Here is an 18838-nt window from a genome sequence, read left to right as displayed (position 1 = left end):
GACTGGGAGACCCTCATTGAGTAGGCCTGAAGAGAGAGACCCAGAGAGGCTGCTTTAGTAAGGTTGGATTTCTTGCTTTTATAGCCACGGTGATCAACGCAGTGCACTGATGGAGCGGAAATCACAGAAGATAGATGTGGTAGTTGCAGCAGGAGAGAAAGATTTGAGTGTGAGAGATTTTAGTGCAGAAGATCTACAGGAAGTTTTGAGAGAAAGGTTTTCATCCTCCCAGGCCTACGGCCTGGTGTAGGATCGTTTAGGGCCAAGGAATGGGATGGGGTGGTGGGTTTTGGGGGATAGTGTTTAGGTGCAGGGTTAGATGCTGGTGCAATTTAAGTTTTTCCCATATCCCCTTTTCCCTTAAATGTTTTGTTTTGTTACAATGTGGAATGCACATTCCCAACTGAGATAGGCAGCAATACACAAAAAGCGTCTAATCCGCCAGGAAATTGACAAGAAGAAGACCCTAGAACATTTACAACTTCAATAGTGTAACGTCAGATGGACTTGTTTAGATGTTTTGTGTGTCGGCTGCTCAGAGGGAGAGGGCGCTGCTCGTTTCAACACTCAGGACGAAAGCAGTAGCCTGATTATGTTATAGTCACCATGGTGGCCTAGTAGCAGCCTTAGCACAGAGCTCCTGTAAATGTGTACATGTTTCGTTGTTTTTACTTTTTAATTGTTGTTTTTTAATCAGCTCTTTGTATTTAATAACATCAAGTTTTTAATTGCATATATCTGGCGTTTTTTGAGCCACGGATTTTCAGATTGACTGACAGGTTAACACTTTTTGACTTGGCTAGCTAGCTTTTGTTTGAAAAATGCATCTGGACACAGTACCATCTTTTTTGTTTCACCTGGCTGCCAATTCAAGATCTTTTGAGAACATAATTTGAGGAGTTGTCTGAAGCGTGAGAGGAATGGGAGATACAGAAATACAGGAGTGCTGAGGCAGAGGGTTTGTAATGAGGATGACTGGTTACTATTCTGAACTTTGTGTGGTGAGCTTTCTGGTGCCCAGAGCTGCTGAGGCATCACCCACGTGGGTGCTACACAGAGTGGAAGTCCAGTAGCTATAAGACTCAGGCTGGTTCCCAGTCTTGCCCTCTACAAGATCATCAGCAGACTTCATCACCATTGTCTACCATCCTCTGACCAGCTCTCTCTGTTCAAGCCATGAACTGATCCTCTCCATCTTCAGAGGATGCAGCTTTCAAATGATTGGCCTCTACTGGCTGACCTTTCATGATATATTGCTTGTCTGTCTTTTGCTCTTCAAGCAGTTTGAGATTCCATGAAAAGCGCTATAGAAATGTAAAAATATTATTATTATTATGTTGCAGCAGTACGTAGGAGGTAGATTCCGAGGTGTGAGAAGTGTGGAGGAGGGCATGGAACAAAATAATGTGTAGTTTCGGTTGAAAAAGTGCAGTGTGTCAATTGTGTGTGTGGTCATGTTGCTGGGGATCAGAAATGTCCTGTGCTAGTGAGACAGGTTGAGGTTTCCAGGTAGTAGCAGCCACAGAGAGGTTTTTGGTTGTCAGAGATTTTAGTGCAGAATAACTACAGGGGGGTTTGAGAGAAGGGGTTGCAGCCTCCCAGCACTATGACCTGGAGTAGGTTATGTTCGGACCAAAGTAGTTGGTGTTGGAGGGGTGGTGAGGATAGTGGTGTATAGGGTTAGATGGCGGTGCAATTTCCTTTTCCTTTTCTCGTGAACAAATGTGCTATGCACTTTCCAAACTGTGAGCGGCAGTAATACGAAACATAGCGTCGAGTCCACCCGAAAGCCCCGCACAAAGAAGAAGAGTAACGTCAGAGTTGGGACGTCCCAAGGATCCCAAATAGCATCGACCCTAGTGGAAAAAGACCAGACGCGGTAGCGCCATTTTGAACTGACTGTGAATGGCTGGTGTTGAAAGGACTTGTCGGGGAGGGTGCGCGAGTGATTGAGCAAGCCGGGAGAGGGAGGAAAGAAAGACAAGCAGGAGGGTGGCCCGCAACCTCTGTCCCACTATATAGCGCCATCATTTGAGAAAGACCGCTTGCACGAGTCCATACCCGGCCATACAAGCCCGGGAATCCCACTCGCCATGGCAGGTAACGTTAAATGGAAAGCGTAATGTTAACTAGCTAACTGATAAGACATCTAGCTAGCTACCGGTGGTAATAACGGAACTGTAGCTAGCTAGAGAAGTCTAAATATAGCATTGTAATGTGTGTGTATATATATATATATATATATATATATATATATAGCTAGTTAGTTGCTAACGTTAGCTAGGAAATATACCGGCGGTAATGACGTTATATATAAACAATACTATATTTAGATGTATCTGTAAGTCTAGCTAACTTAACGTTAGTTAGCAATTAGTTAACTAAGTAAGGTAACTCATGACATATCACTGGCCCTGAACCAATCATCCTCACTGGGGTCCTAGCTCCACGTTCCTCTCACACATCATAACTAGCTAATATGCATCGCTGTCATTTCAAGCTAACTGTTAGTATTATACTGTTGCTAGCCACAGCTATACCAAAGACTATACTTCCCTTTACCATTGTGGCTATAGTATATAATATAGCTAACTGTCTAAAATGAGTTAAGTTAGCCAGGCAACCAATTATTGTTAGTCAAGCTAGCTAGCTTGCTAAATTATCCATAAAGTGATGGTACTATCGCGTTAGCTAACTAGCTACTGGTAGCTTGCTAGGCCTGTGCGCAGCAAGCTAACCTAAACTTTGAGGGAGACACCGGTGGCATTTGTGAGTTTCTTCTGTCCTGCATTGTGGGATAGCAAGGCTACTGGTTAGTTCACGTTCTCGAACCACCATTTCTATATGATGTCTTGAAATGGAAGGCTATCTTATCACATTTAGCAGGTTCGCCAGTCGCCGCAGCCTGACGAGTTGAGCGGGAGTCATGATGTGAAAGATGAGTGGATGATGACTGGCTTCTTCTGAACAGCACCTTGCACCTGTACGATGTCCACCTTTAATACCCCACCACCATCATGGATTAAGCCATGAGTCACAGTTGAGTTTTACAGCTGGATGTAATTCAACTGGTTGTGGGATTTGATATTTACGTTTGCTTGAAAATGAAGATTAACAACACAATATAACTTCCATTTCTCTCAGAAGGAATGCTAGGTGTGATGATAAAGACCTGGCTGAAATCAATCTAATGCAGAGTGCATCTAGCTATGACTCAGATTATGCATGAGATTCAGTGTAGGCAGGGTAAACCCGTTTTGGTGATTTCTGCAGTGGTGAATCGTGACTATAGGACCTAGGCCTTCAGAGGGACCAAAAATCTTCCAATACATTGTATCTAACAAAATAATCAAGAAAATTACAAAAAACAGCTTCACTTAATGCGCCCAACATATCTGCTGTAGTCGGACCATTCTAGTTCTATTGAAGGTGGAGCAATAGTTTTTGAATGAATCAAACAGGCCTGGCCGTGCTTCGGACTGCCGCACACAGAGACAGAACCGGCATGGACACAACGTGAAGCACAGCATACAATAATGCACTGTTTACACAACTCATGATAGCCAACACCACTATAACACCATCACCAAAAGGGACAACAGTGTCACATCATAGGTGACAGGCTAATGGTGCTGAAAGAACAGTGACCGTAATACTTGTAGACTCCATGGCACTGAAGGAGAGCTAATTTTGGTCAAACACATAGACACGACTGATAGACAGGCTGCAGCAGTCACACACAGCATCAAATAATGTTAAAGAATAAGCAGCCCATTCACTCTAGTAGGCCCCATGAAATCATAACAATACAAAAGCACAACTATTTCATGTCCAAAATGAAATGAACCTCTTATGGACAGACAGCTCACCAATATCCAATGGTAGCGCCTGGCGCGAAATACGAAAAACCTTAAAAATGCTATAATTTAAATTTCTCAAACATATGACTATTTTACACCATTTGAAAGATAAGACTCTCCTTTATCTAACCACATCGTCCGATTTCAAAAAGGCTTTACAGCAAAAGCAAAACATTAGATTATGTCAGGAGAGTACCCAGCCAGAAATAATCACATACCCATTTTTCAAGCTAGCATATATGTCACAAAAACCAAAACCACAGCTAAATGCAGCACTAACCTTTGATGATCTTCATCAGATGACACTCCTAGGACATTGTTATACAATACATGCATGTTTTGTTCAATCAAGTTCATATTTATATCAAAAAACAGCTTTTTACATTAGCATGTTTTGTTCAGAACTAGCATACCCACTGCAAACTTCCGGTGAATTTACTAAATTACTCACGATAAACGTTGACAAAAAACAGAACAATTATTATAAGAATTATAGATACAGAACTCCTTTATGCAATCGCGGTGTCCGATTTTTAAAATAGCTTTTCGGTGAAAGCACATTTTGCAACATTCTGAGTACATAGCCCGGCCATCACGGCTAGCTATTTTGACACCCAAGTTTGGCACTCACCAATCTCAGATTTACTATAAGAAAAATTGGATTACCTTTGCTGTTCTTTGTCAGAATGCACTCACAGGACTTCTACTTCAACAACAAATGTTGTTTTGGTTCGAAATAATACATAGTTATATTGAAATGGCTCCGTTTTGTTCGTGCGTTCAGGTAACTATCCGAGGGTGATGCGCCGGGGCGCTTTTCGTGACAATTTCTTTTGAAATATTCCATTACCGTACTTCGAAGCATGTCAAACGCTGTTTAAAATGCATTTTTATGCGATTTTCTCGAAAATAGCAATAATATTCCAACCGGGAGACATTGTATTCGTTCAAACAGTGAAAGAAAAAAATTGAGTCGTCTCGTGCACGCCAGTGTCATTGTCCTCAGAAGGACCACTCACAAAAACCCCTGCTGTTTTTCGCCCAGAGACTGCAGAGCTATCATTCCACTTTCTGGCGCCTTCCTAGAGCCAATGGAAGCCTTAGAAAATGTCACGTTACAGCAGAGATGCTGTATTTTTGATAGAGAGGCTACAGAATGACAAGAAATGGTCAGACAGGGCACTTCCTGTATTGAATCTTCTCAGGGTTTGGCCTGCCATATGAGTTCTGTTATACTCAGACACCATTCAAACAGTTTTAGAAACTTTAGAGTGTTTTCTATCCAAATCTACTAATTATATGCATATTCTAGTTTCTGGGCAGGAGTAGTAACCAGATTAAATCAGGTACGTTTTTTATCCGGCCGTGAAAATACTGCCCCCTATCCCAAGCAGGTTAACAAACCAGCTATTACTTCCCATTGCAAATACAGTTGAAGTCGGAAGTTTACATACACTTGGGTTGGAGTCATTAAAACTAGTTTTTCAACCACTCCACAAATTTCTTGTTAACAAACTATAGTTTTGGCAAGTCTGTTAGGACATCTACTTTGTGCATGATACAAGTAATTATTCCAACAATTGTTTATAGACCAATATTATTTCACTTAAATCACTGTATCACAATTCCAGTGGGTCAGAAGTTTACATACACTAAGTTGACTGTGCCTTAAAACAGCTTGGAAAATTCCAGAAAATTATTTCATGGCTTTGGGCAAATTTACATAATTTGAGTCAATTGGAAGTGTACCTGCATTTCAAGGGCTACGTTCAAACTCAGTGCCTTTTTTGCTTGACGTCATGGGAAAATCAAAATAAATCAGCCAAGGCTTCAGGAAAAAAAATGGTACACCTCCACAAGTCCGCTTCATCCTTTTGGAGCAATTTCCAAACACCTGAAAGTACCATGTTCATCTGTACAAACAATAGTACGCAAGTATAAACACCATGGGACCAGGCAGCCGTCATACCGCTCAGAAGGAGACGTGGTCTGTGTCCTAGAGATGAGCGTACTTTAGTGCGAAAAGTACAAATCAGTACCAGAACAACAGCAAAGGACCTTGTGAAGATGCTGGAGGAAACGGGTACAAAAGTATCTATATCCACAGTAAAACGAGTCCTATATCAACATAACCTGAAAGGCCGCTCAGCAAGAAAGAAGCCACTGCTCCAAAACCACCATTAAAAAAAGCCAGACTACGGTTTGCAACTGCACATGGGGACAAAGATCGTACTTTTTGGAGGAATGTCCTCTGGTCAGATGAAACAAAAATAGAACTGTTTGGCCATAATGACCATCGTTATGTTTGGAGGAAAAAGGGGGACGCTTGCAAGCCGAAGAACACCATCCCAACCGTGAAGCACGGGGGTGGCAGCATCATCTTGTAGGGATGCTTTGCTGCAGGAGGGACTGGTGCTCTTCACAAAATAGATGGTATCATGAGGAAGAGAAAATTATGTAGATATATTGAAGCAACATATCAAGACATCAGTCAGGAAGTTGAAGCTTGGTCGCAAATGGGTCTTCCAAATGGACAATGACCCCAAACATACTTCCAAAGTTGTGGCAAATTGGCTTAAGGACAACAAAGTCAAGCTATTGGAGTGGCCATCACAAGGCCCTGACCTCAATCCCATAGAAAATGTGTGGGCAGAATTGAAAAAGCGTGTGCGTGCAAGGAGCCCTACAAACCTGACTCAGTTAGACCAGCTCTGTCAGGAGGAATGGGCCAAAATTCACCCAACTTATTGTGGGAAGCTTGTGGAAGGCTTCCCAAAACATTTGACCCAAGTTAAACAATTTAAAGGCAATGCTACCAAATACTAATTGAGTGTATGTAAACTTCTTACCCACTGGGAATGTGATGACAGAAATAAAAGCTGAAATAAATCATTCTCACCACTATTATTCTGATATTTCACATTCTTAAAGTAAAGTGGTGATCCTAACTGACCTAAGACAGGGAATTGTTACTAGGATTAAATGTCAGGAATTGTGAAAAACTGAGTTTAAATGTATTTGGCTAAGGTGTATGTAAACTTCTGACTTCAACTATATATTTTATTACGTTCCTCCCACTATCCGATGATCTAAAGTTTAAATGCAACAATGTTTCAGTCATGCGCTGTTGAAACTACCACAACTCAAAAACAAACTCAATATTTTTACCTCACTGGTTTGATGACAACCTGCAGAACACAGTCGGCTACATTTTGGAATGATACAGGTTCACCAAAACAGAAAGATCACCACAACACTTTTTTTTTTTCAATCACTCATCGATTATCATGTTGAAATAAATTGTGTGAGAGGGGGGAGATGAGGTTGCGCATCCTTTTAAAATCAACACAGCAACAAAAAAAACACAATCTGGGAATACTGTGTATATCACTGGTTGATGGACAATTTTTAGAAGAGAGCTAGCTACATTTTGAAGTATTGCCAACGCGGTAACTGTAACGCAACACTTTTTTTTTGTTAATCAGTTCCATGGACATCAGGGTGAAATCAATAGAACAGGGAGCAAACTTTTGGGGTGTAGCGCAGTTTAAAATAACTATTTTCAAAGTCCACATGGTAACTTGGAATAACCTATACATGGTTGGAATGGCAGATGTTGATTTCAGGAGGCTGCCATCACGGAAAATGGAACCAATCACTTTTTCTGTTAACCTCAACAAATCACGACCCGCCATAGGATATCAACAGTGACAATGGTTGTCTGCTTTTAAGTCATAGTTTGACTGTCAAATCAGTGTGTTGGCTGGTGGCCCAGCACGTATGACACAATCAATAGTACAAAACAAAATATGTTGATCTGTTTTAAGCAACTGATCTTATCATTGTCACCAATCTGAGGTTAAAAAGGATGTGTAATTCGATCTGGTCAAAGCAAATTCACAGATTTTTACAGTCATATTTCTCACTAGTGTAACCATTTTAGAAATAAATAAATCCTCTTGTGCACAATTTAACTGGGCACTCTAGAAAGAACTCCCCATAGTGACTGTGCAGCAGCCCATTCATTCGACTTCCCTATTCAGTGTGACAAAGTAGGCAGCGCTCTAAATATAGACCGGTCTGCCTTCCAGCATGTATTGTAAGTTAGCCAGCTAAATAGGCCTTTGCAATGCCTCTCATGATGGAATTAGGGCTGATCAATTTAAATTGAATTAATTCCGATTCATGTTTTGCGCGATATCCCAAATGCCTGTATCACAAGAATCAAGTTTTTTTTGAAATTTTTTTTATTTTTTTTTTATGAGCGTTTATGTCCTCTTGTTGTCTTTTTGGTCTCATCTCCTTCGCTCCTTCTATGCTGTGTGCACCTTCCCATTTACACCGGAGATCTGAATATAATGACGAGATACTCATGTCTCTGCCCTAACAATCGGAGTCGTTGTCCCGAAGGCTGACGACAAGCTTAGGTCCAAAATAAACCCATATAAACGCATTGGGCTTATTTTGGACAGATTTTGGCAGTAGTGAAACCTCTCACTTTGCCTCTTCCTCTCTGTTTACACACACAGACACCAAGCCCCTGCCACTCACACCAACAAAGTTGAGTGATTTCTACTTCTTCTCTGACAAGCGGTTTCAACTCGCTATTTGCTTTTGAGGTTTGGTCCAACAGAATCAGTCATATTAACACCAAAGCACACTGAGAAATTATTTTACTGAAATAGAGGAAGTTGACCTTTCTAACGATACCTTTTTATGTTCCAACTACTCAAATTGCACTCCGAGATGACCCTACTAAAACAGGAGTATCATTGAACATTGATTCTGGAAAATGAATGCTCAATTGGTTGCGTGTTGCGTTGCGTTACCGTGTAGCGCTAGCATCATTTTAGCCAAAGACTTATACTGTCTAGTCTGTTTTATAAATGTGCAATAAGCAGCAAACGCTATTTTATTAGGAATTGGCAACTTGTTCTCATTCTGCAAAATAAGGTAGGCTACTTGATTTCAACATCGGAACAAATTGGACAGGCTAACATCCTTTTCAGATGGACAGAAGGGTGTGTTTATAACAATTCAACTGTTATGCCTTTTTTTAAATAGCAAGTAGTTGGCAACTTGAAATAAAGATTATCTGGCTATTCACCAGCACGTGGGCTTGTGCCTGAAGTTGTTTGAAACCTGTGTTGATTTTCTATAATTCGTGCTACAAGAAGTTAGTAGTTATTAGTGAAAATGCATAATGCATGGTTCTGGTTACATTTGTAACAAAAAGGGCATTTTCATGGCAGACATGAATGCCAGATCAGTGATTATTGCAAAAACGTTTATTTACCCTAATTTCACAAGCTCTGAATTCATTAGATTATTGCTGACTGTTTGAAATGTGGTGTACTTGACCTTTTAATTGTACAACAAAGCTTATTTATTTAAAAAATTGCCCATAAATCTGTAATAATCTAGATATGATTTCTAGGCCATATCGCCCAGCCCTAGATGGAATAAGTTATTACTTGTTGACAGATGGCTCTATGGTGCTTGTATCACAATTTTCTGCAGAGACAGATGACAACCTAATTTGGCATACTAACCACATTTACAATTGAGATCACTTGTAGTCAGCCTAGTAACATGCTATATGTTTGAGGGTTCTGTAGTTCACTCACCCTTTTTCATGGGGCCTAATTTCAGAAAATAAACCAGTCCCATTGCCTTTTATCGATAGGACATTAGGCTTCACCCTCTGCATTGAGAACCTCATTGTCATTACCGCTCCTCCTGCAGTTATCACACACCCAACCAATCTACACCCCAAACATATATTTGTATGGACAAATCTAACCAGTTCCATTGTGCAATGAAATAAATTATTACATGTGGAAATGTACAACTCAACCTGTTTCATTGTGCAATGCCAGTTTTCAATCAAGTACGTGTCAGGACTAGTTATACTGTACCTGTATTAACCCAGCAAGAGAGAGAGATTTTGATATTGACACATTTGAGGCTGGCTATGTACAAATCTTTTTGGAGAAAGTTATATTTCTGATCTACAGTGCATTTGGAAAGTATTCAGACCCTTACATTTTTCCACATTTTGTTACGTTACAGCATTATTCTAAAAATTTTTTTTTTTTTAAATTCTCAATCTACACACAATACCCCATAATGACAAAAACAGGTTTTTCGAAGGAAAAAAAATGTATTACAAATAAATACTAACTGCAATATCACATTTACATAAGTATTCAGACCCTTTACTCAGTACTTTGTTGAAACACCTTTGGCAGCAATTACAACCTCAAGTCTTCTTGGGTATGACGCTACAAGCTTGGCACTGTATTTGGGTTACTCCCATTCTTCTCTGCAGATCCTCTCAAGCTCTGTCAGGTTGGATGGGGTGGGTTGCTGCACAGCTATTTTCAGGTCTCTCCGGAGATGTTAAATCGGGTTCAAGTCCTTGCTCTGACTGGGCCACTCAAGGACATTCAGAGACTTGTCCCGAAGTCACTCCTGCATTGTCTTGGCTGTGTGCTTAGGGTTGTTGTCCTGTTGGAAGATAAACCTTCGCCCCAGTCTAAGGTCCTGAGCACTCTGGAGCAGGTTTTCATCAAGGATCTCTCTGTACTTTACTCCGTTCATCTTTCCTTCGATCCTTACTAGTCTCCCAGTCCCTGCTGCTGAAAAACATCCCCACAGCATGATGCTGCCACCACCATGCTTCACTGTAGGGACGGTGCCAGGTTTCCTCCCGATGTGACCCTTGGCATTCAGTTCAGTCTTGATTTCATCAGACCAGAGAATCTTGTTTTTTTAGTTTTTTAGGTGCTTATTGGCAAACTCCCAAGCTGTCTGTTATGTGTCTTTTACTGAGGAGTAGCTTCCGTCTGGCCACTTCTCCCCCAGCTCTAGGAAGAGTCTTGGTGGTTCCAAACTTCTTCCATTTAAGAATAATGGAGGCCACTGTGTTCTTGGGTGCTTCTATGCTCCAGAAGCTTTTTGGTACCCTTCCCCAGATCTGTGCCTCGACACAATCCTGTCTCGGAGCTCTACGGACAATTCCTTTGACCTCATGGCTTGGTTTTTGCTCTGACATGCACTGTGAACTGTGGGACCTTAGACAGATGTGTGCCTTTCCAAATCCTGTCCAATGAATTGAATTTACCACAGGTGGACTTCAATCAAGTTGTAGAAACATCTCAAGGATGATCAATGGAAACAGGATGCACCTGAGCTCAATTTTGAGTCTCATAGCACAAAGGGCCTGAATACTTATGTAAATAAGGTATTACTGTTTTTTTTTTTTTATATACATTTGCAAACATTTCTAAACCTGTTTTTGCTTTGTCATTATGGGGTATTGTGTGTAGATTGAGGGGGAAAAAGATTTAAGGCTAATGTAACAAAATTTGGAAAAAAGTCAAGGGGTCTGAATACTTTCCAAATGCACTGTATTATAGAAATATCGTACTGTAGTAGTATTCCCCCTGCCTTGACCTAGTGTATGTTGTTGGACCTTTTGACATTAACAGCTGTTGATCTTGAGCTGTGCCTCGGTGCCTGCGAGTCGTATCTCCAAGTGTATTGTCAATAGGCTGTGGAAGTATAGTCCTAGGCCATTGCTGTTAATTTTTACTGTATTGTCTGTCCATGAAGTATGATGTTATTAAAGACAAATTGGCTTATTGCACGAGATCAGACCAAGACAGACATAGAATGACCTTCTGAGACTGTCTACACATTTTCTCACTGCAATGGTCAGGATACAGGCTCCCGACTCTCTTCTAAACTCCTTTTCCAGTCAGATTTGTAACGTAAACCGTCATGCAATATCTTGATCCGTAACTGTCATTCGACCATTTCAGGAACTGGAGGGGGGAGCAATGACGTGCAGTGGTGCTTCTCACAGGTGAAGGGTGCCATTGATGATGACGTGGCCGAAGGTAAGAGCCCTTACTCACATTGGTCATAGCAACAGTGGTACTGTACAATGGCAGTACTTGTTGCAGAATCATCATGGAGTCCTAGTAGTTGTTAATCATAGTAATTTATTGTAAACTATTGTGCTGGATAAATCCTAGTCAATGAGACACGCTCGTCCACTTATCTTGCATTCCCCCGCGGTCACCCATGTCTCCTAATCTCCCTAAATATTACACTGCTATCCTTGCAGACAGTCCAACACTATGTGCAAGAGTGGCTGCAAAGTTTATTTCTGACAGTGGCTTGCTTGCTTGCTGCTGTCTCTTGTTGGCTTTTGTCCTGTGGCCTCTCTCATGCTGACAGTCTGTCTGAACATTCAGCAAAGGTGCAATGTACGCCGAGTTGCCAAGCAATTCTATCCTCTACTGCAAATCCTCAGACCTGCCAACCTGCACGCGTTTTGCGTACCATGGCTGTAATTTGAGGTCCTAGTACCCTGGTATGAAAAATACCCTAAAATACGAAATAATAGGCTTCAACTTGGCACATTTTTGTTTTTTGACAACAGTCTGAAGTTGGAACTGAGCCAATCGGAGGACTTGGGCGAGGAGAAAAAAAACTCTTAACTCTCTGCTCTGGCCTTCCTTGGGCCCACCCCACCCCCCGGAGTCATAGTATTATTTTCCTCCCTCATGCTGGATGGCAGCTCTCCACTTCGTCCGTTGACACCATTGATGTGTGAGGAAAATGGTAGTGAAAATGGAGAACAAACTTTTAGCAATAAACATTTTCCAACATTTTATGTGTTAGTCAGCCACTATTTTGTAGTTATGTGCTTATCTCCTTAGGTAAGGCGTCATTATGACGAAGGTAGTTAGCTACAGCATTTAGTAAACTAGGCAAACAGTTTCTTGCCGGCACATGTTTTGATCCCCGCAACCATAGTAGGAGGAAGCGCATTGACTAGCAAGGAAGTGCGTGTTGTTGTGGTAGTTGAGTGTTTGTTGCTACGTGGTAGAAAACAGACACGGCAGAGAGCTGTTCCACTAATATCGCTCTTCAGAGAAAGTAATGTCAGGCTGTTAGATTAGTAAGCCTATGTATGTTAATTAATCAGTTCTTGATCTGACCTCTTGATATAGCCATATGTTTTCATTTTTGCAATAAAAAAAAATATTGCAGTACTGGTATGTCACAGCCCTACTTTTAATTTGAATCATTTTACACCCTAAATTTAACCTAGAAAAATGTGTCATTGAGACCACCTTAATTTCAGTTAGGATCCAACACTCTACTACGGTGTTGGCTACAGTGTTTGATATAATGTAAGACTCTAGGTTTCAGAAAATCACAGTTACAGGTTTTTGAAAAATGCTAAATGCTCGACCTCCTCCCTACCCAACCTTAGGGCTACATCACCACCACCCAGTCCTAGGGAGAGCCCTGATTGTACAATGAAACATATTTCTGGTTTGCTGCTGAAGAGCAGCAGATTACCAAGTATCTATAAGTCTATAGTCTACCATTCCTACTAAGCCAGTGTTCTGCCAACAACATTATTGGGCTAATAAAGGCGCATTTGCCTGTGATTTGAGCAGTGTGGGTGTCGCGCTCCGCCGCCGTGGGGTCCGCCTCTGGGCTGAAGTGTTAGGTCTGAAGAAGGTGACCTGATTCACTGTATGCACTGCTCCTGGTCGTAGGTCAATCTCTTAAGGATTTAGTGTGTGTGTTACTCTGTAGACTGGCACTGGGCATATGTATGTGTGGTAAATGGGTGGGGGGGGGTTGTCAGGGTATTGACAACGTGGCATTCAGCCTCCCCCATCCTTACACGCGATACAAACACTCACCCACATACCCTCGGCCCCAGGGTGTTCAGCCCAGACAATGGCCTCCTGCTGCAACCTTTCTCGGCATTGTCTTTCTGCTCCAATAGGCAACAAAGTGTGTGTGTGTCAGCCTCTGTCTAAAAAGCCTCCATACTGCTGTTGGTGTAATGTGTGCTGCGGCCTGAAGAAACTAGGTTACCGATCATTGTGTGTCTGCTTTGGATGCGTTCACATCCTCAGTAGAATACTATGGCCTGCCTCAACTCATCCAGGCCTAAGACTCCAGCTCTTAGACATCAGACAGACTCCCAAACTAATCCAAGGCCTGTAATGCTGACATGCTACCTGCCCTTGCATGGATACAATCACCTGAAATTCCTTAAGTGTTGGATAGAAAATGATAGTGGCCTAATTTCTTATTTTCCTGACGTTGTTCAGCCGACATCATATCTACTGTGGAGTTCAACCACTCAGGAGAGCTGCTAGCCACAGGAGACAAGGGCGGCAGGGTCGTCATCTTTCAGCAGGAAATAGAGGTATGGCTGCCTGTCTCGAAGTTTAGTTTGAATTCAAAATCTGCATTATTAATTCTAGTTGCGTTTGAATGAAAAGGAGGTGATGAGGAAAACAAAGCTAATATCTTCCAGCCTTTCCTCTGCCTTTCTCCATCCCTTACTCCATATCCTCTTTTCCTCCTCCTAACAGAATAAGAGTCAGCCACAGTGCCGCAGTGAGTACAATGTTTACAGCACTTTCCAGAGCCATGAGCCCGAGTTTGACTACTTGAAAAGTTTGGAGATTGAGGAGAAGATCAATAAAATCCGCTGGCTGCCCCAGAAGAACGCAGCTCAGTTCCTGTTGTCCACTAACGGTCAGTTACCTTCACCTACAAACAGCCGGTTCACTCTCTGGTGAACTTTTGTACATGGATGACATCACATCACCAAGCTTTGTTTGGCTGTTAAATATATTTATCTAGTTGTCTGTTCTGATTGGCAGACAAAACTATAAAGTTGTGGAAGATCAGTGAACGAGACAAGCGACTGGAGGGCTACAACCTGAAAGAGGAGGATGGACGCTGCATCGACCCCAACACTGTCACTGCACTTCGGGTACCAGTTTAGCTAGCTGATTACATGCCAGGGGCTATAGTATAGAGAGATACTTGTTGTCACTGTGTGGGCGTTGCCCATACTCATAGATCCTCACCCGCTAACTCTTCCCTCTGTGCCCTTGCAGGTGCCCGTGTTTAGACCTATGGACCTTATGGTGGAGGCGAGCCCTCGAAGGGTGTTTGCCAACGCCCACACCTACCACATCAACTCCATCTCAATTAACAGTGACCATGAGACATATCTATCCGCAGACGACCTGCGCATCAACCTCTGGCACCAGGAGATCACTGACCGCAGCTTCAGTATCCTCAACCAGCTGTTACTTATAGGGGGGGGGTGTACCACCAGTTTATCCATAATACCTTCTCAGTAGTTGTTAGTCCCCCTTGACTCTAGCCCCTCCAAGACATTGTGGATATTAAGCCAGTCAACATGGAGGAGCTGACAGAGGTGATCACAGCAGCTGAGTTCCATCCTAACCAGTGCAACACCTTTGTCTACAGCAGCAGTAAGGGCTCCATCCGCCTCTGTGACATGAGGGCATCAGCGCTATGTGACAAGCACTCCAAACGTGAGTACCTATGATCACCAGTCACTTAGAGGCTTCAGCATCAACCTCTATATTAGGGGCTTACACATTTGACCACATTTGACCAATGGCTTGAATGAATTCACATCGCTGCTGAGGACAGATGTGGGAATGGCTTGGAAAAGGCTAGCTAGCACAGCAACATGCACTTATCGCTAATAGCAGTTTATAAATGAACGTTACCTCATCTCCCCCTCCAGTGTTCGAGGAGCCAGAGGACCCCAGTAACCGCTCCTTCTTCTCTGAGATCATCTCATCAATTTCGGATGTCAAGTTCAGCCACAACGGACGCTACATGATGACCAGGGACTACCTGTCTGTCAAGATCTGGGACCTGAACATGGAGACCAGGCCTGTGGAGACGTTCCAGGTGAGACTGGTAGATGGAGTGTGGGGTGTACCAGGTGGGACTGGCAGAGGGGGGGGTGGGGACATACCAGGTGGGACTGGCAGAGGGAGTGTGGGAACATACCAGGTGGGACTGGCAGAGGGGGGGTGGGGACATACCAGGTGGGACTGGCAGAGGGGGGGTGGGGACATACCAGGTGGGACTGGCAGAGGGGGGGTGGGGACATACCAGGTGGGACTGGCAGAGGGGGGGTGGGGACATACCAGGTGGGACTGGCAGAGGGAGTGTGGGAACATACCAGGTGGGACTGGCAGAGGGAGTGTGTGTGCGGGTTTGAGGTTGGGGAAAGTCAATAGACTTGGTAGTTTATGTGTGGCATAAAGAAGACTGTAAGTCGCTTTGAATAAATCTGTCAGCTAAATGGCATATCATAGGGTGTCAATCAAAAACGCATATTTTGACCAGTGGGTAAAATATGTTAATTATGTAGATAATTCTCTAAGAAAACCAATGGTCCAAACCTCACCCCTCTATAATAACCCAGTCAAAAATAAGGAAAATTGCATCGCGCTGGATGCTGTGCGAGAATTAAGCTACCAGACAGGCTCCCATTGAACTCATCTTTGTTCTCGAATCCGCATTGACATAAAACAATATCGAGGTAATATGGATATTGATTTTGAGACGTGACATGTAGTATTTTCATATGTTAGTATACACTTCATATTAATGTGAAGATTTCTCACAAAAACAAGCGTATCTCTGTGAAATGTCAACGTAGCACTGAAACAAGAAATCTGCACCGCTCTGTGCTTTTTATCGGATGTATTAGGTTCCAAAATCCAACTATGGATACACTTAATGAAATGTAAGAGCGAGACCCCACTGAACAATTCAGAACATGAATAATCCTATTTGCATTTACATTTACATTTTTAGTCATTTAGCAGACGCTCTTATCCAGAGCGACTTACAGTAGTGAATGCATACTTTTTATGCATTTTTTTTATCAGAGTGTAGGTTTTTATCAAGGACTGACCCACCTAATTTTCTTTATGAAGTTTCAGACAATGTCCACTAGAGGGTTCTCTAAGATTATGTTCTTGCCGGACTCATGCACTATCGCACCTTGAAAAACTTTGAACCCAAACAATGAGTTTTGCTTTGAACTTATTTAATGGTGTTGTAAGCCATTTCAATCATCTGAACCAGCACATTCTAAATATTTTAATCAAAATGACCCTCCTAAATACCCAGAGTTGCCCCCTGTGGTGAACTCTGAGCTGAGGTTAGAGTATGTGACTCTGTTGATGACCTTTGACCTGTCTGTCTGTCTCCATGGCAGGTTCACGAGTACCTCAGGAGTAAGCTGTGCTCGCTCTATGAGAACGACTGCATCTTTGACAAGTTTGAGTGCTGCTGGAACGGAAACGACAGGTTAGCATTGCCAAGTTCTCATTGTATTCATAAATGACAATAACAAGCCCTAGGTTCTTCATTTCTTGTTTTAATCCTCTCCCTCATTTCCCTCTACAGTGTGGTGATGACAGGCTCGTACAACAACTTCTTCCGGATGTTTGACCGGGGCCAGCAGCGGGACGTGACCCTGGAGGCTTCCCGGGAGAGCTGTAAGCCACGGCAGGTCCTGAAGCCACGCAAGGTGTGTGCCGGCGGGAAGCGGAAGAAGGACGAGATCAGCGTAGACAGCCTGGACTTCAACAAGAAAATCCTCCACACCGCCTGGCACCCCCAGGACAACATCATCGCCGTGGCAACCACCAACAACCTCTACATATTTCAGGACAAAGTGAACTAGATGTGCCCGTGAAGGCAGACATGACATCCACTACCTTCAGCCTCTAATTTTAGTCCAGGACAGTGATTGAGTGACACCAACGTCGCAGTCAACAACAACAAAAAACCTGTCATTGGACAAAACAGACTATGCCATGTTTCCAGGTGTGGAAAACTGAAACCTCATTCTTGCCCACCATCAGCCTCTGTGGCACAGTGACACGTCGCTCAACTTGTTATTGTTTCGGTGATGTAGTGCCAATTTGTGTGCCGCCCGCCAAGTATTGTCCCACCCAGCCCATCCCCAGGGCAACATGGGTAAAGAGCACCATTTTATATGTATGTCTGACAAGCACACTTTTTTTGCTGATGGTTAGAAAAATCAAAACTCACCTAGGACCATCCCTACCCCTGTTCAACTCCTCTCATTGTCTGGTGCCATAGTCATGTTTTTTTATTAGTCAACTGCCAAGCTGTTCGCTTTTTGTTTTTAATTCAATTGTAAGAACTTTAGTTTTTATTTTTGTTCGTCTTCATAGTTGGAAAGGAAAAGACGCAGTGCTTGCTCATCGTTAAATGATTTGTTTTATTTAAGCAAGGTTTAAAGATGAACGTTTCGGCCTTCATCATATCACGTATTTCTTCATGTGCACGCACAAAAAATTCATGCATACACAGACCCAATAGGACACAATCTCACACTTATTGAAGAGCCTAGCTGTCTCTCAAAGTTGTTGCTGCTGTTGGTGGACTGCTGCACCTCAGAGGAACACTTTAAAACATGTACTGAGAGCATGTTGTATGTATGTAGTGTGACTGGTCCTTTCTGCACACACTACTAGATGCACAACCAGTCTGTCTGGCCCAGTGAGGACTCCTTGCTATTGCTGTGAGTGGACCAGCAGGCTAAGGCTTGGGAGAGAATTGATTGAGTCTGGGAACCAGAGTTCTTGCTGTGTCTTGTCGTTCTTTTTTTTCTTCTTTTTTTTCTGTTGACGGTTTTCTGTTGTCAAAGAAGTGCTATAGGTATCATACTTGATCTGTATCATTGTACTCCATTAGTATAACGCAAATGACATATTGAAACGCTATAGATGTGTGTAGCGTTTTAAGCCGGCATTTCGTGAAGAACTGCCACCATAACAGTGGCTAGGTTCAAGGAAAATTCTGAATCTGAGTACCCATTACCATGCTCTAATATGATCTTGCTCATCAAGCCTGTCTACACCAGTGAAATTTGAAGGTTGAAATCATGATGTTTGACAATAATTACAAATACAATCCAACTGTTGTAAATCTACAATGACGGGAATAAAGTAAATACCTTTTTTTTTATATATATACTATTGTGTCACACCCTGGTCATTACATTCTGCTTCAGAATAGACTATATTCCTGCCATAGTCTGAGGATGACAC

General features: G+C 42.5%; 1 protein-coding gene across 1 annotated transcript; it reads left to right on the top strand.

Annotated features, from left to right (window-relative positions):
- Positions 1-1875: 1875 nt before the first annotated feature.
- LOC115204152 (serine/threonine-protein phosphatase 2A 55 kDa regulatory subunit B alpha isoform) lies at positions 1876-18761 on the top strand. Its single transcript, XM_029769514.1, has 10 exons — positions 1876-2100; positions 11687-11764; positions 14012-14109; positions 14279-14444; positions 14573-14685; positions 14813-14990; positions 15095-15259; positions 15478-15647; positions 16972-17063; positions 17163-18761. Exons 1-10 carry the CDS (start codon positions 2094-2096, stop codon positions 17440-17442), a joined length of 1347 nt encoding a protein of 448 aa, XP_029625374.1. The 5' UTR covers positions 1876-2093; the 3' UTR covers positions 17443-18761.
- Positions 18762-18838: the final 77 nt, after the last annotated feature.

Source organism: Salmo trutta, chromosome 12 (assembly GCF_901001165.1).
Source record: "Salmo trutta chromosome 12, fSalTru1.1, whole genome shotgun sequence".
Classification (NCBI taxonomy): domain Eukaryota; kingdom Metazoa; phylum Chordata; class Actinopteri; order Salmoniformes; family Salmonidae; genus Salmo; species Salmo trutta.
The sequence above is the reverse complement of the archived record's forward strand: the minus strand, read 5'-3'. Positions and strand labels throughout refer to the sequence as shown.

What these genes read in the sequence shown, in the direction of transcription:
- LOC115204152 (XM_029769514.1), top strand. An exon ending in TGATGATGACGTGGCCGAAG is followed by an intron (nt 11,765 to 14,011) that starts GTAAGAGCCCTT and finishes GACGTTGTTCAG; the next exon opens with CCGACATCATATCTACTGTG. An exon ending in TCTTTCAGCAGGAAATAGAG is followed by an intron (nt 14,110 to 14,278) that starts GTATGGCTGCCT and finishes TCCTCCTAACAG; the next exon opens with AATAAGAGTCAGCCACAGTG.